Below are 23,701 nucleotides of genomic sequence, written 5' to 3'. Positions count from 1 at the left end.
CAAAGATCACAACAGGATTTGCATTAGACTGACAGTGAAATCTGGACTGAAAACTTTTCTTACTTAGGTTTCTCTTTCTAAACTAATCAGGGTGGTGGAGAAAACCATGAGCTTATTTTTTTGACATGCATGTGTAATAGTTTTAATATCTTGTTGGTTTAGGGTTTTTTATATGTTCTATCGCAGCGTTCATATGTTCTTGGAAGTCAATAATATCATGTATCTCTGTTATTCTCTAGCAGCTCTGAATGGTGAGCAGTAAGTGAATTCTGCTTCGCTAAAGGTGTCTTTGGGGCTTGGGGGTTTTGTTTGTGCCATCATGGCCATCTGAATGTGACTGGATTATATTTTTATCTACTCCCAGAGAGAATACCAAAGAAAAGGACAAAACTGAAGTTGCACCAGAGGAAACAGAGGAACGGGAACAGGCCACTCCTAGGGGCCGAAAAACTGCCAATAGTCAAGGTCGTCGTAAGGGCAGAATCACCAGATCGATGACAAACGAGGCTGCACAAGCAAGTGCCGCTGCAGCTGCAGCCACCGAAGAGCCCCCACCGCCCCTTCCACCCCCGCCAGAACCTTGTGAGTAGCGTTTACGGGACACTCGGGGACCCAGCTGGTCGTCAGGCTCTTCAGTGACACAGGGCTGTACTCTCTGCGTGCTCTGCACTTCTTTTTCTATTTACTATTACATCTTTATTCTTAGGCCTGCTTATAATTTTGTGACTGTGCTGCTGTTAAATTTCACGAGTGCAACTTCATGGATAGTACTCTGTGTAATCGGGTGACTCTTAGAAACGCGGGGGAAAAAAAGGCAGTTCAGCCTTCCTATGGTAACTTCGTTTTCTCTCTTTGCAGGGTTCTTGATGGATCTGTAGAGATCCAAATGCCTTTGACACAGGTTGACTGTAGCTCACGGAGGTTATTACTAAATAATGGGCCTGATATCGAGTGCTTTAGGGATGTTCATAATCTGAAATAGATCCTAGCAAGTTGGGTTTTGTTATTATTTCTGCACTAGCAGCAAGAGTTTTCTTTAAAATAAAATGTTACTTTTAAAGCTGACATAATTTGTGGTGGTACAGAAGTACTAGCGAACAGAATACCTTGTGGCTAGTAAATAATTACCCAGGATGGTGGGACAGGTTTTTTTGTTGGGTTTTTTTGCAGTGCTCTGTTGTGGCAAAGTTTGTTGCTCCCAGCTCTTCAGCTGGGTAGTTACAGGCAGCTGCTATTCTAGAATTTGTAACAACTGTTTTGATGCTCAGCTATTCTGCATGTCCTGAAGAACAGAGTAACTGGGTAAATTAGTTCTCGTTTAACTGTAAACATCAGAGATTGTGATAGACATTGTTGCTCAGTTGGTGTGGTGGGTTTTTGTCAGAAGTTAAACTAAGGCAAGAGTGGGGTTTGCTTTGAGTTTTTCTTCAACCATTTTTGCAGGGTTTTCTGGAAAATCCAAACCAGCTTTTCAGTGGATCAGATATTATACAGTGTCTCGCTTTTGTCATTTGTTAGTGGAAGTTGTTGAAGGGTCCATGTGGGGTGCTGTGCAGAATGGTAGATTTTATGAAAAGGAAATGGAGGCTGTTGCAGCTTGATGCCATTCAGAAATTTAAACAGAATGATATCAGAGTGAAAGAAAAGGGTTTGTGTTGAATCATAATTAGTTTCCTACTTGTTTTTACTTACTGTTGTTTTGTTTTCTTTTATTTTCTCTGTTTGTTCAGTATTAGACTCAGTAAATACAAGAATAGTAGATTCCTTGATTCCCACTAACCAATAAATAACCATTTCAGTCCTTTCCACAGCAGTCAGTGAAATAAAATGGAGCTAGCTTATAGCATGTCGGATTGCTGCCTTTAGTAGTTGATGGTAATTATTGACAGTTTTAATAAAATTTTAGCAATAAACACGTCTAAATTAGTTACAAATCTTCCTCGACAGATAATTAATCCTGGTTTGGTAGGCAGAATAGTTTTGAACAGTTTGTTCTGCTGGTGGTTCCTACTGTGTCTCTAACTTGGTTTAATGGAGAGTGACTACTTCCCACCGACAAGAGCAGCTTTGCCAAATGACTTGAACAAGCCATAATGTAAATAGATTAGTTGACTATGGGATTCACAGTTGTTGCCATAATAGTGAATCCTGGTCTTTTCTCTGATCAGTGTCTTTACTTCTCTGTCAGCTTCTACAGAGCCTGTGGAGACATCCCGCTGGACAGAGGAAGAAATGGAAGTTGCGAAGAAAGGTAAACCTTCATAAGCAGACATTGAGGTTGACACAGCTTTTTTTTGCCCCGCAAGTAGTTATCAAAGACATTGTCATAGTGAGAGTTCTCTTAAGGACAGTGGTACTTCTGTATCTTGCCTTCCCATAGACATTTTGGTTCCATTTATTTGGGTTTGAATAGTTGAATTATTTATCATAGTAAATATTGGTTCTTTTATATTTGAACAGGCCTAGTGGAACATGGACGAAACTGGGCAGCAATTGCCAAAATGGTTGGGACGAAAAGTGAAGCTCAGTGTAAGAACTTCTACTTCAACTATAAAAGAAGGCACAATCTGGACAGCCTCCTGCAGCAGCACAAGCAGAAGGTAAGTGCAGTGCACATTGGATATTTCGCAGGGGAAACTTGGCGTCTTTCTGAAGTCGTTCATCACGCTTCACTAGGACTGTTTTGCAATCACCACGTTTCCTTTTCTACTTGTTTTTGTGTCGTGACATAAATCTCTTAGAAAAAGCGGCTGATGCTCACTGACCTGTGATACTGGTCACTTCTTGCTTTAAAATGCGATAGAAAATTTTCTATCAGCTAGAACACTCGAGCCTGAAAAATTCTTTGGTGTTCTGAAAAACATGTTCCTCTTCAGTACACCAGCAACTAGCGAAGTTCAGGTCATTGCTGTAGAACAGTTACCTTGAGACACAATAAGCACTAACCTTACAAAACAGAGCAGGAGAATTGGTAGAATATCAGGAACTGAAAGTTTTAGGAAAGTTTGAGTGTTGGAATCCTCTAAAATGTAGTCCTGGTCTGCTCTCACTGAAGTGAAGAACATCAGTGTCTGTTTGCTGCACTAGTTCTGTTGTCCCCAAACATCTTGAAACAGTGATTTGTTCCCAAACTTATTTTTGATCAGGAGCAGCAAAAGTTGGCCAGAAGTTGAAAGAGCGTGAATGAATCTGTGCTAAACAGAGATTCTGTGTGTTTCATTTCAACCTCAGACTGGTAAATGTAAAAGGAAATAATACTTGCAGATTTTCAGTATGGTGTCAATGTTGTGTCTCTATCAGTCTTCGCGAAGGCCCCGCGAGGAGCGAGATGTATCACAGTGTGAGAGTGTCGCTTCGACGGTGTCAGCCCAGGAGGATGAAGATATTGAAGCATCTAATGAAGAAGAGAATCCAGAAGACAGTGAAGGTAACTTTTCTGGAAAGGAAACTTGTGTGTGTGAAGAAAGGGACCTCTGTTTTGTGCCAGTTATGTGCTCAGAAAGCCGTGTTCCACTTCATCATGTTTCATACTGTGTTTCAGTTGGATTTTAGCAGTTGGCACTCACTGTAGGGGAAAAAATGCTTTTAGTATTGAACCGCCTTAAGATGTTATTGCTCAGCGTATTGAGACGCTTTGACTGTGCTGTTATCTAGAGGGTAAACAGGCAGCACCTGCATGTCATTCTAAGGAATGAAAGTTTTTATCAGAAGACTTGAATATAATATCTATGTTCTGGATGTTGCCATAGCTTTTAATGAATGTTCTTATTTATCTAAAAGCTATTTATAATATAATGGGGTTCATGAACTATACTAAAAAGAGGAGGAAGGTTCTTTACTGGACATACAAAGTCTCTAACATATGCACAAGAGTTTACTTGCCTGGCTTTCTGGAAGATCAGAGCTAGTTAAGTAGTCTTATTTCTGTAATTCCAGTCTCCCTCCTTAGCCCGTATCTGCTGATTTTTGGTTACTCTCCCTTTGGGAGTCAGTTCTTCAAGCCAATTGTCTTGTTGTGTTTTGGGATAGCAAACATGTGTTTGATTATTCTAAAGAAGCAGTTTATCGAAGCCTGGTTAGATTTACTTTGGTTTATCCCCAGGTGCTGAAAATAGTTCTGATACAGAAAGTGCTCCATCTCCAACTCCAGCAGAACCTGCTAAACCAAGTGAAGAAACTCCATCTGAGACTGCTGCTTCAAAAGTAACCACTGAGGCGACAGCAGAACAAGAATCTACCATCAAACCTGCAACCAGCACATCTCCCTCCTTACCAGCCCAAAGCGTATCAACAGCTGAAAGTCAGAACCCTGAGCCGCAGGTTAAGGAAGAAATAAATAATGAGGCAGAGGAGCCTATGGAGGTTGACAGTAGAAGCCATCCAGCTGAAGCTAAGCCTGTGATTACTCTTCCAGTCCATACCAAAGTAGAACCCGTAGAGACTGAAATGAGGCTACCAGAGAATATTCAAGTGAAAATAGAGAGTGATACCAAAGAGAGAGATATGGAGAAACCCAAGGAAAAGTCAGAACCGGAGGAAATGGACTATAGTCTGTCACAACAAGTTAATACAGCAAGACAAGAATCCCATTCAGATAATGATTCGAGTGCCACCTGTAGTGCTGATGAGGAAGTTGATGGAGAACCTGACAGACAAGGGTGAGTTTAATTGTTTAGCGTTCAAATATTGCCATCTTTAAGAAGTTGTTTAAAAAGTGGTTTTACTTAACACTGATCCAAAAACTCATCAGCAGTGACATTTTTGTTATGAGTTTCTACAAGGGAAAGAAATTCCACAGAGTCTTTGCTGGAAGTGCAGCAGAGGGAAATGCTAATTTAAAATTTTAGATGAAAAGCCAAAACAAGGGTCTTTTAAGGAAGGGTAAGGCAAAATTCCATGGTGATAGACAGACTGGGTAGGTAGCAAACTAGCACAACTATCCAATAAGAAAGTCAACAGTGATTGTGCAACTGCATCTGTACTGAAGTTCTTTGGTTTGGTTTTGTTAGTTTGTTGCTTTTACACAATACTTAAGAGCAAATCTACACATTTGGAACTAGATCAGGAGTATTTTTTTATAGAGTCATTGGTTAGTGCAGCATAGTACGTGGGCTCCCCATTCCCTCTAGTGAGAAACTTTGAATGTAGAGCCAAAAATTTGGGGATTGAGTTGTTTTAATGGATTCTTGCTCTCACAGACTCAGTTTAGTATAGTAGAATGCATTCAAAACTCATTGAATTTGACAGGGAAAACGGCCTGAATATCTTTAAGTAGGAGATGAAATTTGCTTTTAAAAAATATAATAATCTAGGGGCATAAAATATGGATATTTTAGTTACCTTTTATCATTTCATGTTTGTTTGTTGGCATAACCTTTAAGAGTCTTGTACGTAATTACTGTCATTGAACTGAATCTCTTGCAGGCTGTTAATAATAGAGTAGTGGAAGTATTTGTCACTCTTATCAGTCAGTGTCCGTAAACTAACGGGCAAGTGTCCTGAGAAATGGCTGACCTCTTTCTCCAAAGTGAACAGTGTCTTTGTGCAGACTTCCAAGTTGCTGGGAACTTGGCCCTAAACATTGCGGACAACCCCCATGAATATACAGGGCTTTAAACGGACAATGCTGCGTGTCTGTGGAACCATGTTTGAGGGGCGGCTGAGAGCTCTGATGATATTTGACGTCTTTTTAGTGTTCTGTTGGTGCAGTTCCTGTGTAACCACAGCATAGCATCGCAGCCAATGCCTCCTCCCTCCCCGTGCTCTTAATATATATGCCATAATAAGGATAGACATTAAATGTCAAAAGTATCAGTGTGATTGTTCTGCCGCAGTCTTTGGAAGAGTGCAGTTGATGGTGTTTTATACTTTCTGGCTTCTTCAGACATCTTTCCACTTCACAAATGTATTAGCCCTCCATGTGAAAACAGTCTATTATATACTACTGTTTATTTGTTTCCTGTGGACTAAATATATCTAGTGTTTCCTATCTATTTTTTCAAAGCATTCATTGTAGAGAAGGTTGCATTCTTGCAGGACTGTGCATATAGCAACAGCATACCTGAATTTCTAATACTGGAGATTTGGAACACTTTTGGTATTTCTGTGTATTATAGAAATGCAGCAGCATCTGTTGCCTATTCCACCAGATGTGCTCTGGGACAAAACACAGCATGATTTTGATTTTTCACCTGTTTGTTTGGTGTTTTAAATGTGTTGTTTTATTGAAGTTGAGATGCATACTTTTGCCTGTAAATTTAAGATGTTTAATCTTGGTCTTTTTGGTGATGTTTTTCCCTTCCTTCTATCTACCTTTTTTTCCCAGTATCTTCAGCAGAGAGTCAAAGCCCTCACTGTTAAATCCTACTGGATCAATACTGGTATCATCCACCATAAAGCAAGGGCAGATGGACCTACAACAGCTTCACCATCGAGCTGCTGTCATACCACCTATGGTATGGGTGTTTTAAGTGATATTTGAAGGAGTATCTTTTGTCCCTAAAACTAGTTGCAACACTAAAGCAGAAAAAAAAAAGTGCATATATATATAGATATATATATAATTTGTTTTGTTATCCTACTACTTTTGAGGGGGAAAGTAAGTTAAGTACAAACCAAGTAATAGCTTAAAAGCAGGTATGTGCTGTTTGAAACACTCCTACATGGACTGCAGCCGCTGCAGCGGAGGCACTGAGCAAGACAGTTATTTAGGAAGTACCCGTGTTAACGTACCTGATGTTAACACCTTCCTGTCCTTGCAGGTTTCTTGCAGTCCCTGTACCGTTCCTGTTGGAACACCGGTGAGTGGTTACGCGCTGTATCAGCGGCACATTAAAGCGATGCACGAGTCAGCGCTGCTGGAGGAGCAACGCCAGAGGCAAGAGCAGCTGGACATGGAGTATCGAAGTGCTGTGAGCCCTTGTGGCACTTCCAAGAGCCCTAACGTGGAGTGGGAAGGTAGGCACTTTCACATCTGCTGTGGAAATAACTCTGCATTTTATGTCCATGTGTTACACTGCTGCCTCATTTTAGAATGAAAGTTTAGCATACCGATACTTAACTGTTGCTTGCTGATGGCACTTGGTGGAGGGAACCTGGCTACTATACAGATTCTGCTGTGGTCACTATGTTGGAGAGCTAACTGGCTCCACATGGGTGAAATCCCCAGATGAGTTGTTCCTACAGAGAGAGGTGCAGAAAGATGAGGAGTGCAGGTGAGAGGCCTCAGGTAACCGTGTGTTCTGGGGGAGCCCCTTCCAGAAGCTTAAGGTGAAGATGGGAGAGAATTGCTGAAGGAGCATGAGCACAACTGAAGGAATGTTTTACTGCACTGGAGTGGACATTGCGCCTGGGAGCAGGGCACGAAAGTTTGGTAGAACTGTCAAGCTCCAGCCTGTATGGCCGCAGAAGGACAGTGTGAAAGGTTCTTTCTCTTGGGACTATGATGGTTTGTTGGTTTTATATAGAGAGAGGATACTCGGAGTTAGGGTTTGAACTGTATGCTGATCTGGATTTGTGTTTCCTGAATGTGACTCATAACGTGATCTTCAGTCCAGAACAAGGCTAGAACTGCTCACAGATCCTGTCAGCTTGACTAAATAATCTAATAAATAACCATTGCTGGTTACAGAAAAGTGATTCAGATGGATGGTGTATGTTACATAATCCAGATGGCTGCGTAAGAGCCTATGGATGCATTTATTAGCTTTCATGAGGCATTCATATTATACTTTCTACTCATCTATATTGTCTATATTTTCATTCCTTGAACTGAAATAATTTTAATTCTATCAACAGCTTGCAAATTGCAAACAACTTAGCAGAAGACTGCTTTTTTTTCCTGTGCAGAAAAGTGTATCCTGTGGGTGGCCCAGTTCTGTACTGTGTAACTTTTACCTCAACTTTCTTTACTAGAAAAGAAATAATAGGTCCACAAACTGTACATTGTAGCAGGGAAGTAAACCCAGGGAGATTAATGTGCTGAATGTTACAAGATATCATCATGGTTGCATAAATACGCATTTTTAGGTTTTATGTTCTCATGCATTGTTTCTGTTGTCTCCACATATATAATATGCATAAGAATTCTAAATTATATTATGAAAATGCTTCACCTTAATTACTTTTACCTAAGTAAAATGAGAGACACGTAACCATTTTTTTTTTTTTGCTGTTAAAATAGTGAGAAGGGAGCTTGTAGATTTGTGGTGGAGAAGGTAAGGCTGTGGTTTTTGGAAGCTGCTCCTTTAGGTAGAAAGTCTGAGGTTGCTTGAAAGTACCATTTAACTGAAATGCTACCTGAATAACTCTTGGCATCGGCATTGCGGTATTATGAAGTGTGGGAAAGTTCTGGGGTGAAGCCTCTGCCAGCAAAAATCAAGGTGGTTATTGAGGCAGACAGAGAGGGAGGGGTACACGGATAATGGAAATGGGTTCTACAAGCCTGGACATCTTAATCTGAAAACAAGGAGGGACTGAGATGTCATCAGGTCATTACAACAGCTGCTTCCCAGGATATACCATGCACATGAAGCTTGTCCACCAACTGCTGTGTGCAGCAGAGAACCCACAGACCGTTAAAAATCTTGTACTGCACAGGTCAGAACGCTGCCCGTGTGGTGTACCTGATGAGTACATATGACATTGGAGTAGGGCATTTGTTAAAATTGTGCTGTAAACTGGACCTTTTGACTCCAATTTCTAATCCTGGGTTCTTTTCTTTCTGCTGACTTTAACCTTTGCAGGAAAACCAGTGGCCTACATGCCTTACGCTGAGGTCAAGCGAGCGATAGAGCAGGAAGCACAAGTGCAAACCACAGCAACAAGGTCAGCGTCGCCGTACAGGCTCTCTCCAAGAGAAGTCAATAAAGCCTCTCCCCAGCCTGACATGAATGCAGCTCGCTATAGTGTCCCACCAGGTAAAGACTTCGTTATGGATCGTACAGAAAGCTGCTGGTATCCTTGGCATTATTTTCACACTGTAATTGCTTCATATTGTAGCCTGAATGTTTTATAAAGCAGTGAAATAACTAAAAAAAATCTTAATTCTAAAACTTGGATTGTTGCTTTTCCCTTCAGGGTGTAATCATAGAATGTCTCTGGATGGCAGCACAGCCTCTGGCGTGTCAGCCACTCCTCCCAGCTTGGTGTCATCAGCAAACTTGCTGATATTACACTCTATTCCCTCGTCCAAATCATTGATGAATATATTGAATAATATAGGCCCCAGTACTGACCCTTGAGGCACTGCACTGGATACAGGCCTCCAACTGGACTGTGCCCCATTGACCACGACTCTCTGGCTTCTTCCCTTCAGCCAGACAAGACAAAACCAGGGAAGCTTAGATTATACTTGACTCAGTTGCATTCAGTTTTAAAAATAAGGACTTTCTTTAAAAACAGGTAAACAACAAAGAACTTGAATGTACCCTGGGCTTCTATTTTCAAAAGGTAGTTTCCAGAGTCTGCAATTCTGCAGTGCAGCTTTTGCCATTTCTTTTTGAACTTTGATGCAGATTTAAATGTTCTGCATTCAGTTTCTATTTATAACGTACACTGGGACATAGTGAATTTCCGAGCTGTAAACACGGCTACAGAGCTTTTGGGTATTGTGAGGCAATTCCCATCAGAAATTGTCAGGTGAACTGTGCTATTTCTGTTCTTCTTGTCTCTTAACAACTCATAGAACTGCCACAAACTGTAATGCTTAATGTACAATTTTTCCCCCAAGTTCTCCAGCCAGCACCTCACCAAGTAATAACCAACATACCTGAGGGAGTCCGCCTTCCAACAACCAGACCCACCAGACCACCACCTCCACTCATTCCATCCTCCAAGACAAGTGTACCGTCAGAAAAACCTTCCTTCATCATGGGAGGCTCAATCTCACAAGTAAGAGATTATTATTTGAAAGTCTGTGCTTACATAATTTTTTTTGTCCATTCACCAACTTTCAACGCCTTGTACTCAGTTATGTGTTCACGGCATTAACGCTTTAGACCTGTACGTGCCATCTCTGAAAATCCAGGAATTACAGGTGCCTCAGAAAATAGAACATGGTGCATTTATTGGCATTTAGTAGCATGGCTGAGGATGTCCAGCTGAGGTGAACTCCAGACTAACAGTGACGCTGCACTCCTGGTGTTCTGCGCTGTCATATTTGCAGTGCTGTACTGTAGCATTCTAAGACAGGGTCATAGCAGTATTAGCGTTCTGCTTTCAACGTAGATGTGAATCTTCATTCCAGAAACAAGAATTAACATAATATTATTTGTTGTTTCAGGGAACACCTGGCACTTACTTAACATCCCATAGTCAAGCTTCCTATGCCCAAGAAAATGCAAAGCCATCAGTGGGTTCTATTTCTCTTGGGCTGCCAAGGCAGCAGGAGTCAGCCAAATCTGGTAAGAAAATAAAAGCTGACATGTCTTATATAGACTATTTAATGATTCATAATTAAAGAAAAAAAAAACAACCTTTTTATTTGTATTTTTTCTTCTGAGTAGCTTCCCTGCCCTATATCAAACAAGAAGAATTCTCTCCCAGAAGTCAGAATTCCCAGCCTGAGGGACTCCTCGTCAGGGCACAACATGAAAGTGTGGTTCGAGGTAAAGAAAGGCATACAAATTAAGAAACTTTGTCAGAGCCTGATGAATCAGAGAGAATTAACTTCTAGAGCTCAAACTGCTGAAGTGTTATATTTAAGTATTGTGATAAATCTGCTCCCTGTGTCTGAGACGTGTATTTGTAGCTAGCTCCTCTTGTCTGCGTGCTTCATTTAAAAACTCGTTTCAAGGCATGCCAGTTTCAAAATTAAGTTGTTCTCTAGAGCACAGCAGAGCAATACATGTGAAATATCCAAATACATCAAAAAAGAAGAGGCCAAATACCGTAGATTAATGGTTTCACGTGCTGGAAAAGACTTCTAGTCTGTAAAAGACTTTTAAAAGAGGAAATAATTTAACTGCCTCAAATGCATGTTGTTAAACTGAAATAGTCCCTGTATTTTAGTGTAAACCAACAGTTCTAACTAGAGCTTTTAATTATTTCAAGTAGAGTAGCTACTTTTCTTTCTTATTCTCTTATTTATCAATTACAAATCAGGTACCACAACAATACAGGAGGGAAGTATAACACGAGGAACTCCAACTAATAAAGTTTCTGTTGAGACCATTCCTTCTTTGAGAGGCTCCATAACTCAGGTATTCTTCCCTTTACTGAGAAGGCTGTAGCAGTCATATTTAAATTATCACCATGAATGTATTTGCATGTCTGAAAAACTGAATTGATATCACAGAGTAGGTGCTGCCTCAAAAAAAAGAAATTCAGCATTACCATTTTTTCGTCTTCATGCATATGAGTCTTTAAACTTTTTAAATAAAACCACCAGAGCCTTTGCTACACCGAACTGGCGGCTTGTTAGCAATTTCCATGAAAATAGCAAAACACCTGAGTTCAAGTATTAACCGTAACCAGTCTTGCGCAGATTGGTTTTCTAGATCTAAAAAAATGTTGTAATTTGGGTTTTTGTGTGTTTTTGTTTTGTCCCCTCCCTGCCTTCACTGCTGCCTATTCTCATAAATAAATACGTATGTTCTGAATTATATTTGATTTTAAACACAGGGTACGCCAGCTCTGTCCCAGTCCGGCATAGCAGCTGATGCGTTGTTGAAGGGAACAATCACCCGGCTGGCTACAGAAGACAGCAGCCCAGAAAAGTGCCGAGAGGAAGCTTCAGCCAAAGGCCATGTTATTTATGAAGGCAAAAGTGGGCATATTTTATCTTACGATAGTGAGTATTTATGTATTCTACCTAATTAAAGTCAAGGCTGCAGCAAGTTCTGCTCCCAAATGGATAGTTCTGACCCCAGGCACTGAGGTGCCATCTAGGAGAAGTATTGACCTGCACGTGTTTTTGTGCCTGTGTTCTGAGGAGTCTTCTGTACTATGTATGCAAAATATAGTTAAACTATTTCATTTTTCTGGCGTTTATTTCCAATTTGTCATGGAATACTTTTATTTGAGAGGTTAAACAACCAAGTTCAAAATGATCTGTATTAAAATTTTTTAAGGTATCATTTAACTATGAACTTTAATTGAAACACTGATAAGTGACTAACTGTTTGAACAAATATGTTTCTAACAAACCATAAAAGATCTTTTTAAGGTTGAGTTTTAATGTTACAATGTTATATTGAAGTTGTGTTGTTGAAGTATTAATGACCTGTGTTCTCATTAAATGTAGTACTTATGTGTGTCTCTTGCCATCCACATTCCCTAACCACACTGTTTTAAATTTTGCCAGCTATTAAAAATGTTCGTGAAGGAACAAGGAGTCCAAGAACTGCTCATGAAATTGGTTTAAAGAGAAGCTATGATACAATGGAAGGAAATATAAAGCAAGGAATGTCCATGCGGGAGTCTCCGGTGTCTGCACCGCTGGAAGGTAAAACAGCTCCTTCCAAGGTGTTCAGTGTTATATCAATGTAAAAGGTTTGGATAAAAGAGTATTTAGCGTTATTTTATGGAGCAGACTAAGAAATTAGATTTAAATCTTACACTGCTAACCAAATCCATGTAATAACCACGACAATTAAAGCACGCTGGGAGTATGACTGGAGTACACACTAGTTTTCCCATTTTGGGTTTGCTGATGTTACCGTAACAGTTCAGGTAGCTCTTACTCCTCTCGGTAGATCTGACACTGTTCACAGTCTCAGCGGGTCGTGGCACCGCATCCCACTGGCCTGGACTCGTGGATACAGCCCTTAGTTAAATACTGCTCTCGGCCACGGCACACGCTCTTGGGAACATGTTGGTGTGACCTTTTGCATCCCTGCAATAAACCTCTTGCATTATGCCAAGCTGAAGACTTGCACAGCTGCCGTATCCTGCCCAAGGGCATCCCTGGTATTATTCTGATTTAATAAACTGTAATCAAACTAAGCCTGCAAAGGTCAAGTCAGGCTATTATATGCCTAAACTACAGGCTATTAGTCCTTAAGTGCATTTTGTCCCATCTTTGGGTAGCCCTTGAAGGCCATTTTGTGTACATTTTCATCAGATGGAACAATAGGAATAAGAGGTTTCTAGACTGTATATAGAAATGCAGCATTGCCTTTAAGTTGCTGATGCATTTGGCTCATGTTCAGGCTCTTGTGGTATATAGGAAACTGCTCTGATGCTGTTACACTGCATCCAGTCACTCAGACACATTTTCCATCCTCGAACTGTGGAGAATTATGAGTTCTTTGGGGGCTTAATTTAGATTACTACTGTAGGAACAGTAAATTCAGCTCTTCCCAGATGATTCAATATGAACTTTGATTAAATTGGAGGATGCTGAGGTATATTTTGGGGTGTTTTTTTTTCTTTTTGTTCCATTTCCCATCATTAATGCTTTTCTGTACTGGGTAAGGAAACTGAAGTGCAGTGTGGGATAAGAGTTAAGCTTAATTATAAAAAATGCCTTGAGTTTTCTAAATATGTTAAAACTTGCAACTATGTAATAGCATGAATACTTGAACTGAAAAATATTTGTTGAGGGCAGGATGGTGTTTCTAACATGTTGATACGATTACTGGCACACTGATGCTGGACCCTCTGGGCACTACTGTGGTACAGATAATATCTGTAATATATGTAAAAAGGAGGAGGGGTTTTGTTGTTTTGGGGGTTTTTTGAACACTTGTTTAATTCTTTAAATTATGTTTGTTTTAATTTTAGGTTTAATATGCCGTGCACTGCCTAGGGGTAGCCCACACGCTGAACTAAAAGAGAGAACAGTGTTGTCTGGCTCTATAATGCAAGGTAAAGTATTGCAGGTTTAAAAGGCAAGCATTAATGACATCTCCAAAAATCTGGATTTTTGAACCTTTAAACTGTTATTAACAATGGTAGCTGTGTTAAAGGTGGAGCTTATTTTATTAAACATGTTTTCAGAGCATAAATCAGCAGCTTTTTGTACTAAAAGCTAGTGTGTAAACAGAGCATTTTTTTTTCCTTTTGGAAAATAGACTCTTTTTAATATGGATACTTGGTAATTAGCACTCTGCTTATGGAAACAGAGACTTAGTCGTATTAATACCAGTGATGTGACTCTTGCTTTCTATAAAAGGCACACCAAGAGCAACAGCTGAAAGTTTTGAAGAAGGCTTGAAATACCCCAAACAGATTAAGAGAGAGTCCCCTCCCATAAGGACATTTGAAGGAGCCATTACTAAGGGGAAACCATATGATGGAGTCACGACTATAAAAGAAATGGGTCGTTCCATCCATGAAATTCCACGACAGGACCTATTAAGCCAGGAGAGTCGCAAGACTCCTGAAATGGTGCAGACGACCAGGCCAATCATCGAAGGCTCCATATCTCAGGTAAAAACAAAAGGTGCTCTAGACTCATACAGTTGCTCAGAGACTCAGTAATGAATCCATTCAGGATATTTGAATAACGACAAATGGGGGGAGTTGTTTTGTTTTAAGAAAGCTGCCAACTTGTAAAGCTTAAAAATATTTTATGTGTATTAGAAAAATCCTGATATTTGCCTGTAGGGAACACGATTGCAAGTAAATATGAGAAAACTGACAAGTAATGATCATTAAGATCCAGTTATATTCTGCACTGATGTGGTAGAAGCAATGAACTATGATATCAGCAGTGCGATAATGTTGTTTGATTGTTTATTTTAGCAGGAGTGAAGCATGGGCAGGATAACCTTACCTGGTCTTTCTCTCCTTTTCAGGGCACACCCATAAAATATGAAACCAATTCTGGCCAGTCTGCCATCAAACACAATGTAAAATCTTTAATCACTGGACCAAGCAAGCTACCCCGTGGAATGCCCCAGCTGGAAATGGTGCCAGAAAACGTGAAGGTGGTGGAGCGAGGAAAATATGAAGATGTGAAGACCGGGGATGCAGTACGTTCCCGTCACACGTCAGTAGTCAGCTCTGGTCCCTCTGTCCTCAGGTCAACTCTTCATGAAACTCCTAAATCACAGCTGAGCCCTGGGATTTATGATGATACCAATGCTCGGAGGACACCTGTGAACTATCAGAGTCCAATGTCCAGGAGTTCACCCATGATGAATAGAGTTAGTGAGGGTACGTTATTGCTATCCAGAGTAAGACAAGTTTCAATAATTCAAACTGCTCTCTGTAACCCATTCTACTTTATTTTATTCTTATGTCTTCTCTTGGTTTGGAGGGTGACTAGAAGGAATTTTAGAAGGCTGTAAGATGTTAATTGGAATAAGAAAATGAAAATCTGTTGCATTGTAATGTGGAGGTGGGAAGGCAATTCAATGTCAATGTGCGTTTGATTATGAATCAGGTTCAGAGTGTTACCTACAAGGGTAGTGTTTTAAGGGCAGCAGCTATTAGTGAACTATAGAGGTATCTAGATAAGGAAGGTAATATGGTGAAGTGTAAGCAATCTTGGTTTTAGGATTTAGATTTTTCACTGGAAATAGTTTGTGATATAAAATATTGTCTGTGATTTATTGTATCAGATTGCAGGTTCCTCTAGAATGTTCCTTGGGAGCCAGTTTATACTTACAGCTGAATTTTCTGTTGAAAAAATGTGCATTTTATTAATTTGGGTTTTTCATTGGTTTTAGGTGGAATATCTTCTGGGAAGCCAGCGAACCATGAAAGGAAAAACACACTTACTCCAACACAGAGGGAGAGCGTGCCAGCAAAATCTCCAGTCCCGGGGGTTGATCCCGTAGTGACTCACAGTCCTTTTGACCCTCACCACAGAGGAGCAACTCCTGAAGTCTATAGGAGTCACCTCCCTCCTCATTTAGATCCTGCTATGCCATTTCACAGGGCTCTAGATCCTGGTAAATATATTTGTGTTGGGTTGGTTTTAGTTTTAAAAATATTTGATGCTTTGATACACAAAAAAGATAAGATTTGACACTGGCTAGAGAGAAGTGATAGCACTTCTCACTGAAGCTTGTATAACTATCTGAAACTTTTGTTTGATAGCACCTTTACTGATTCCTGAATCTGCTTTTTCCCTCCCTCACCCTCAGCTGCTGCTGCTTACCTGTTCCAAAGGCAGCTCTCACCCACCCCAGGCTACCCCAGTCAGTATCAGCTTTACGCAATGGAGAACACACGGCAGACAATCCTAAATGACTACATTACCTCACAGCAGATGCAAGTCAATTTACGTCCTGATGTAACGAGAGGATTATCTCCTAGAGAGCAAACATTAGCTCTCCCGTATGCAGGAGCAAGAGGTACGCCTGTGTCTTTCTGATGTTCTTGAAGGTGTGTTTTGGATGCACGGTGTGGCTTGGTTGATTGGTTTGTTTTGTTGCTGCTTGTAAATACATGTGTACATACAGATGGATGCATCCATACATGTGGACCATCGGTTTGTCCTTGAATGGCCATTCTTATGTGTGTCATCTCCTGACAGGAATTATTGACCTGAACAACATGGCTCCCACTATCTTAGTGCCTCATCCTGGAGGTACAAGCACACCGCCCATGGAGAGAATCACCTATATTCCTGGTACCCAGCTGACGTTCCCTCCCAGGCCTTACAATCCTGCTTCTCTGTCACCAGGTACGAGCTCTTAGGATTTGGTGATGTCTCTAATCCTCTGACATGCTGAGATAATTGGCCATCTTTATTTAGCTTTCATTAATGTAATGTTTTGATGTTTTCTCAGGTGATGCTTTTTGCATGCACTTCTCACTTGGATAGCAAATGTTTTCTTAATGATATTCTTTAGAGTTACATTAACAGCTGAAAGAGCGCTGACAAATTCAGAATTTGCCTCATTTGGTCAGGTCTTTATAGTCCCTTGATTATGAGTTCACTAACCTCATATTACATGTGTTGAAGGGTGGAGTTTGGGTCTATAAGCTGTCTAGTTTCTAAGTGTATAGAAACCACTTTAGTAAAAAGCCAGTGAGCCTTCCACTGTCACTGAATGTTAAGTTTTTGTGTTCCTGGGTAAGTGGGTAGTCTTGAATGGAATGAAAATGTATTTGGGAAATTTTGCTGTAAGTGGATAGCAGAATATACTGGCAAGTGTATGTAACAAATTGTGCTTGACTGTCTCTTTTTGCTGCTCCATTTTATCTTGTGGACCTTCTAGGACACCCTACACACCTGGCAGCTTCTGCAGCTGCAAATGCTGAAAGGGAACGGGAAAGGGAGAGGGAGAAAGAACGGGAAAGGGAGCGGGAACGTGAGCGAGAGCGGGAAAGAGAACGGGAACGAGAGAGGGAGAGAATAGCTTCAGTCCCTGCTGAACTTTATCTTCGACCAGGTGAGTGCACATTGCTGCATTTGGATCAGTTGTCCCATAGACTGTAACTGCTCATTTTCTATAGCCACTGTTAGCAACACATCACACAGTTTGGCTTTAGTCTGCACTTACAGCAGGTTCCTGTTACCTAGCAGTTGTGGTCATAATTGCAACTTCTGCAAGTACCAGACTTCTTGATCTTTCTCTCATAGCTGTGACGTACCCAGGGAATGGTGTGACCCCAGTTATCACTAGCACAACTTTCCTGTTGTTTAGAGCGTTGTAAACAGAATGCCACTATATAAACCTGTAATACATACAGTCACATCTAGAGCAGTGGAGACAGCATGGATACATAGTTCTGCATTGTTGTGAGAGTGATCTATATATATTTTTGGTTTTTTCCCCTCTGCTCTGTGTTCTGCAGGTACCGAGCAGCCCGGCAGACCTGGCAGTCACGGATATGTTCGGTCCCCGTCCCCTTCAGTTAGAAGCCAGGAAAACATACTGCAGCAAAGGCCTAGTATTTTTCAAGGAACCAATGGAACAAGTGTAATCACACCTTTGGATCCTGCTGCTCAGCTACGTATCATGTATGTTTTACAAATTATTGTTGCAGAGATACCTGTTCTAATATTTGAGCTTATTAAAAGGTGTATTTAGCCTGAGGAAAATACTACAAGATGAGAATATACCACTATGTGGTTGCTCTTGGATTTATCAGAAATGATCCAACGCATTTTCAGCAGTCCAGTTTGGATAGAAATTACTGTCACAAAAGCTTTGTTTTGTTGTACGCATGATATGGGTCTAGTTCATTTTTTCATGTGATATAATTCAGAATATTCCCTGTTTGCCAACAGGCAGCTCACCCCTGGAGCTCCCTCTATTACTCAAGGGTTGCCAGCTTCCCGTTACAATACTGCTGCTGATGCCCTTGCAGCACTCGTAGATGCTGCAGCCTCTGCTCCTCAGATGGAAGTTGCCAAAGCAAAAGAGAGCAAGCACGAAGGAACCAGGATAGAAGAGAATATGGGACGCCGGTCAGCTGTGGTTACTGAACAGCAGCAGATTGAACAGAAGACACTGGAGGTAGAAAAGAGGCCTGTGCAGTGCCCCTATACATCTGCAAATTTTTCTGGTGGCAAGTCCCAGGGACAGTCTTCATCGGTAGTCTATTCAGAGGCTGGTAAAGAGAAAGGACCTCCTCCTAAATCCAGGTACGAGGAAGAGCTGAGAACTCGAGGAAAGACCACAATTACTGCTGCTAACTTCATAGATGTGATCATCACTCGACAGATTGCTTCAGACAAGGATGCACGAGATAGGGGCTCTCAAAGTTCAGATTCTTCCAGTAGTTGTACGTATCTTAGTAACTATCTACTTCTTTGCTGTCTGTTGTAGCCTTTTAGGGAAATAACATGCAAAATTATTCTAGTGTTTAATGATAAAATATTCAGCTCAGCACAGTAGAAACACTTCACAGACAAATACAGTTTTTGCATATAGTGACTCAAGATTCTTGCAAAATCAGTGTTATTTTGCTTTGTTTAGATTCCATACTACAACATGAAATGCGGGATAAGACAACTAACCTTGTCAGAAGTCAGGAAACCTAAAGTTAATCGGTTTATGTTAGAACACTGTTTTGTGGAAGTATTTGGTTATCATTAGAAAAAGACAGTGTTTTGGCTTTCATTTCACCGCTGTGATTTTAATGGAAGCAATAGTGTTGCTATGTATGGGCAACAAAAATTTTATGTTTTATTTACACCTTATTCCACAACTTTTGCTTGACATTCAGTATCCTCCCACCGATATGAAGCTCCTGGAGATGCCATTGAGGTGATTAGCCCTGCAAATTCACCTGTACCTGCTCAAGAAAAGCTACAGGCCTATCAACAAGAGACACCTAAACCAAGCCAGGCAGAGAGTAAGTTTATCTGCAGGTGCAAGTATTCTCACAATTATCTTGCTTATATTTACCAGCTCCATGAACTCAAAATATCTTGGGGGTCCTTAAGTGACACATTCTTAACTTCTCACAAACTTTTGTTGGAAGTATGTTGTTGCAATGATCTGTGGAAATCTAGAGCAAATGTATTGGAACTGACACTTGGCATTAAACAGAGCTCCTCTACATTACAGTGCAGCTGATTGAATAATAGATTTATTTTCAATATATTCTTTAAAATTAATGCATATTGATGTCGTTGCCCACGATTTCTTTTTACCTATTAGTAAAACTCAAACTATTACAGAACAGCTGAAATTCACCTGCATTGTGGAATGAAGCTTTATATATCTATTCTAAATAGTAGGGCCTATGTATGAAGGGGGAAAAGGTGCTTATCACACAGGATACCTAAAATCTAATGCAGAAACATGTCATCTTTTAAATTTGTAAGCACAGAACTTTGAAACCTTGAAGCCTCAGTAATACCATCTTAACAGACTGACCTTTTCTTCTTCAACTAGATGACCCAAACAGGCAATATGAGGGGCCGATTCACCGCTACAGGACGCAACAGGAACCCCCTTCACCCCAACAACCTCCACCTCCCTCTTCCCAAGCAGAAGGGATGGCACACGTGCCCAGGACCCACCGACTCATCACCCTTGCTGATCACATCTGTGTAGGTTTATTTGCATGCTTTCTTTCAGATGTGAAATGGTATATTTTAATGAGGAAAATACTTATTTTGTAATTATTAGTGTTACTTGAGGATTATACAATATATACGATAACGTGCCTGAACGTATCTCATTTGTTGCAATCGGTCTCATATTCATCTAGTTCATGAATATGTACACTCTGGCCAGTGTCTGACCAAGATCTCTTTTCTATTTTTTTGGCCACAATCAGCAAATTATTACACAAGACTTTGCTAGAAACCAAGCAGTTTCTCAGCCCTCTTTGCAGCCTCCCACCACTACATTCCAGAATTCCACCCCTGCTCCAGCGCCTGTTTCTACCCGAGCAAAGACATCGAGTCGCTACAGCCCTGAGTCACAGTCGCAGTCTGTCCACCACCAGCGGCCAGGTGCTAGAGTGTCACCTGAAAATCTGTCTGACAAGTCCAGGGGAAGGTAATCCATGTATCAGTTTAACTGCAAATTTAAATAATGCCCAAATATGATATTTATTTTAAAATAGCACAGTAATCTTGATGTAGAGCAGAAGCAGAGGTATCTTTTGGTCTTTTTTTGCACTGTTTTTGACAATTGCTTGGCTCCATAACACAGCTTGCAACTGTTTTCCCTTCACTTCTTATGCCTAATTTTCAGCCCTTAGAGGGATTAAGATGTGTAATTACTTAGAACTTATCAGAGTCATTATGGACAATTCAGAGTCATCTTTTTGAGATCCCCAAGCGTACTAAAGCGTGTCACACATAACTAGACATAAGTAGTTATGCAACAACAGGAATGCAATTACATGTGTTAACTACTACTGCTTTACATGCATTAAGAGTACTTATCTGTCTCTGAATTATGGATGTAGACCTGGAAAATCTCCAGAGAGGAGTCATATCTCTTCAGAGCCCTATGAGCCAATCTCGCCACCTCAGGTCCCAGTTGTACATGAGAAACAGGAAAATGTTCTTTTGCTTTCCCAAAGAACTGAGCCTACTGAACAGAGGTACGTGTAAAACTGAATTTAAAAACTGTCAATCTGATTTTTTGTGTTGCAAATGGTGTGTTTATTAAAGAGCAGTTTAAGCGATCTCCCTCTGGTGCCACAGGCAAGTTGTTAATCACTGTTTTGCACTAGCATTCAAACTTTGATACTTGAGACGTGCTGGGGACAAGAGTGAGAAGATTGTAAAGAGGAGCAGCTAGGATGAGTATTTGGGCTTCCGGCTTAAACACTTGCAGTGCATATGCAGGTCGTAAGGCAGAAGTAGGCAGCCCTGAGATAATTTGTAGGAGCAGCATCTCTGTGTCACGCTCCAGCACAATGACACGGTCACCTTTTCTGTGAGCTGTAGAATCGGAATAAAGTGGTTGTTCTTGGAGGGTCATTAGACTTGTCTAATCCCCAGAAAACAGGCTGAGGAAAGAGTCTTAAAGCACGTGAATGTTGGTGGTTTCTGCCTGACTGCTTTTGGAAAGATATAAATGTACCTCTTGGAAGAATGTTCTCTGACACATGTTGGTCTTGGCAGGACTGACTCCCGCTCTCCGGGCAGTATAAGCTACCTGCCTTCATTCTTCACCAAACTTGAGAACACTTCACCCATGGTAAAATCCAAGAAACAGGAGATATTTCGAAAGCTGAACTCATCTGGTGGAAGTGACTCTGACATGGGTATGGAGGACTTGCCTTTTCACTGAATTTTTCCAGCTTCAGCTTTACATCACTGCTATCCACAGATGTCCTAACCTAAATATGTTACAAATAACATATGAATTAATGTAAATCTATGAATATAAAACACACATGTAATGATTTATGACCAAAGAACTGAAAAATTGTTGGCTTTTTTCCCTTTTTTTTTAATACCAGTGTATGTAGAACTGTCACATTTAAGCTTTTTAACCTTTAATTTTAGATGGAAATCGTTTCTGAAAACTAGAGAAAAGAGCATAATTAATGAGTTGCTAAAAGCTGTCTTGAAAACTGAATGTTTTGTGTGTTCTTGGCCCTTATTATTATGGCTGTTAAAAAGACATTTTAATACAGTTTCAGTAATGGACAGTGACATAGCGGAATATGATACTTGAAGTATATTCTTTATTTTTCTCTTAGAAACCTTAATGGAACTTTGTATCAAACTTATCAGTAGTAAAAGTTTAGCTGTTTGTGACCTCAGTACCTAATAGGAAGTGTTGATTTGAAAGTGGATGCTCTTGCCTCGAGCAATAAATTAATCTCTAGGAAACAGGGCTGTGTCAGTAAGGGCTGCAATATTCTCTTATTGGTTTCCCATTGTGCGCACGATAGATTTTGCTCCTTTGAAAATTTCACGTGCATGCTTGGCATACCAACACACTTTCCATTACTGCCCATAATCTTTTCCTTTATACAGTGTATACATAATCTATACATTTATACATCTATACATTTATTCAGTCTTCTGGTTAAAAATCTTTGTTCTCAAATTGGACATAAGTAATGTTGGCGAAGGGGTGTTCAGCCATTCAAAGTTGTTGTCTTTCATTTTTGTAATACATACAAATACTCAGCCTGTAAGGTTCATGTTGAAATATGTATTTAGCAAATCAAATGCAGCTTTGCATTTGAAAGTACATAGACTGTGAAACTTCAAAAAGTCAGTCTGCTTCCTGAAGTAACGTCTTGAAAAGAAGGCCAGACGCCACCACATAAGATACTTTTACCCTGGTATAGATCATTTGCCTGAGAAGACATAGACACACGGTCATCTTAGAAGACTGAGAATGAAAGAACAGAATATTGACAATAGTTCAAAGTAATTATACCTTGCACATTAGGACTAGTAGCGATCACTTGTAGTGATCATCGATGCTGGAAAATGGAATGAAATGTTGTGCTTTAATTGCAGCAACTGCTCAGCCAGGGACTGAAATATTCAATTTGCCAGCAGTCACTACCTCAGGTAAGATTTTCAGTAGAAGAAACAACATATATTTCAGAAAAAATAAACTAATGTAATATCTTCCATTTATTATATGCTTTGAGGAGTCCTGTAAACAAGGAAGATAATGAAAATTTTAAAAATGTGTTTCTTGTGAAGCAAAAATGACCAAAGGAAAAGCAAAATGACCAAAGGAAGTTTCAGAAAATATTTTAAATGGGAACATAGGCAAGAACATTTTGTTTCTGTGTGCTCTGCAAATCCTACACAGATGTAGAAGTCATGAAACTGGTTAGCATCTCACTTAATATAAATTTAAATACCGTGTAGTTCAACAAAACTGGAGCTTAGTTCATCAAATGTAGCTTACTTTATAAACTGGTGTGTTTAAAATAGTGATAGGGGTTTTTTTCTATGATAAAGAATAACCCCCTGGCTTTTGTGAGACGGGGAAATTAAACATAAGCCACAATTTAACTGTGTTTAAGAAGCGACTGAGACAAGAGAATTGAACTGAAATGTGACAGATAAGAACTGACAGAGAATTGAACTGAAATGTGAGAGATAAGAACTGCCAAATCTGAATCTTGAGTTGTACCATGATTGACCTGACACAATTTGGCCAGTCACTGTCCCCTCTGGAACAGTGCTGCTGTCTTCTAAATGGAGAAAGTCCCTATCTCCGTTAATTTAGATGAAAGAGAAGCTTTTGCAATGAATATTTGCCAGGTATCACATTTGGCAAGACAAATGAGTATGGATCATTAATGAGAGAAGGATTCTTCTGGTCTCTTACAACTGAATAATAACTGCAGATTTTACTTAATAGGCTATCACAATCAGCATGCTCAGCTTCCTTTGCTATTTAAA

General features: G+C 40.2%; 1 protein-coding gene across 5 annotated transcripts in view; it reads left to right on the top strand.

Annotated features, from left to right (window-relative positions):
- NCOR1 (nuclear receptor corepressor 1) overlaps positions 1–23,701 on the top strand; it is a 58,185-nt gene that overhangs the window by 30,167 nt on the left and 4,317 nt on the right. For 3 of the 5 annotated variants that reach the window (XM_082068733.1, XM_082068732.1, XM_082068736.1), the window contains 29 exons: positions 365–582; positions 2,189–2,251; positions 2,461–2,600; positions 3,301–3,427; positions 4,103–4,658; positions 6,326–6,455; positions 6,762–6,957; positions 8,745–8,918; positions 9,731–9,891; positions 10,283–10,403; positions 10,506–10,607; positions 11,104–11,201; positions 11,623–11,791; positions 12,305–12,445; positions 13,726–13,809; positions 14,117–14,373; positions 14,742–15,102; positions 15,618–15,842; positions 16,038–16,247; positions 16,430–16,579; positions 17,118–17,291; positions 17,698–17,863; positions 18,134–18,630; positions 19,075–19,203; positions 19,749–19,906; positions 20,137–20,360; positions 20,776–20,913; positions 21,440–21,582; positions 22,799–22,852. In XM_082068733.1, the coding sequence (XP_081924859.1) occupies positions 365–582; positions 2,189–2,251; positions 2,461–2,600; positions 3,301–3,427; positions 4,103–4,658; positions 6,326–6,455; positions 6,762–6,957; positions 8,745–8,918; positions 9,731–9,891; positions 10,283–10,403; positions 10,506–10,607; positions 11,104–11,201; positions 11,623–11,791; positions 12,305–12,445; positions 13,726–13,809; positions 14,117–14,373; positions 14,742–15,102; positions 15,618–15,842; positions 16,038–16,247; positions 16,430–16,579; positions 17,118–17,291; positions 17,698–17,863; positions 18,134–18,630; positions 19,075–19,203; positions 19,749–19,906; positions 20,137–20,360; positions 20,776–20,913; positions 21,440–21,582; positions 22,799–22,852 (5,366 nt within the window). The remainder of the gene's footprint in view (positions 1–364; positions 583–2,188; positions 2,252–2,460; positions 2,601–3,300; positions 3,428–4,102; positions 4,659–6,325; positions 6,456–6,761; positions 6,958–8,744; positions 8,919–9,730; positions 9,892–10,282; positions 10,404–10,505; positions 10,608–11,103; positions 11,202–11,622; positions 11,792–12,304; positions 12,446–13,725; positions 13,810–14,116; positions 14,374–14,741; positions 15,103–15,617; positions 15,843–16,037; positions 16,248–16,429; positions 16,580–17,117; positions 17,292–17,697; positions 17,864–18,133; positions 18,631–19,074; positions 19,204–19,748; positions 19,907–20,136; positions 20,361–20,775; positions 20,914–21,439; positions 21,583–22,798; positions 22,853–23,701) is intronic. The other 2 variants (XM_082068735.1, XM_082068734.1) reach the window with 2 other exon arrangements.

Source organism: Streptopelia decaocto, assembly GCF_964273445.1.
Source record: "Streptopelia decaocto genome assembly, chromosome: 18".
NCBI classification, from domain to species: domain Eukaryota; kingdom Metazoa; phylum Chordata; class Aves; order Columbiformes; family Columbidae; genus Streptopelia; species Streptopelia decaocto.
This window is presented reverse-complemented; position numbering and strand designations above follow the sequence as displayed.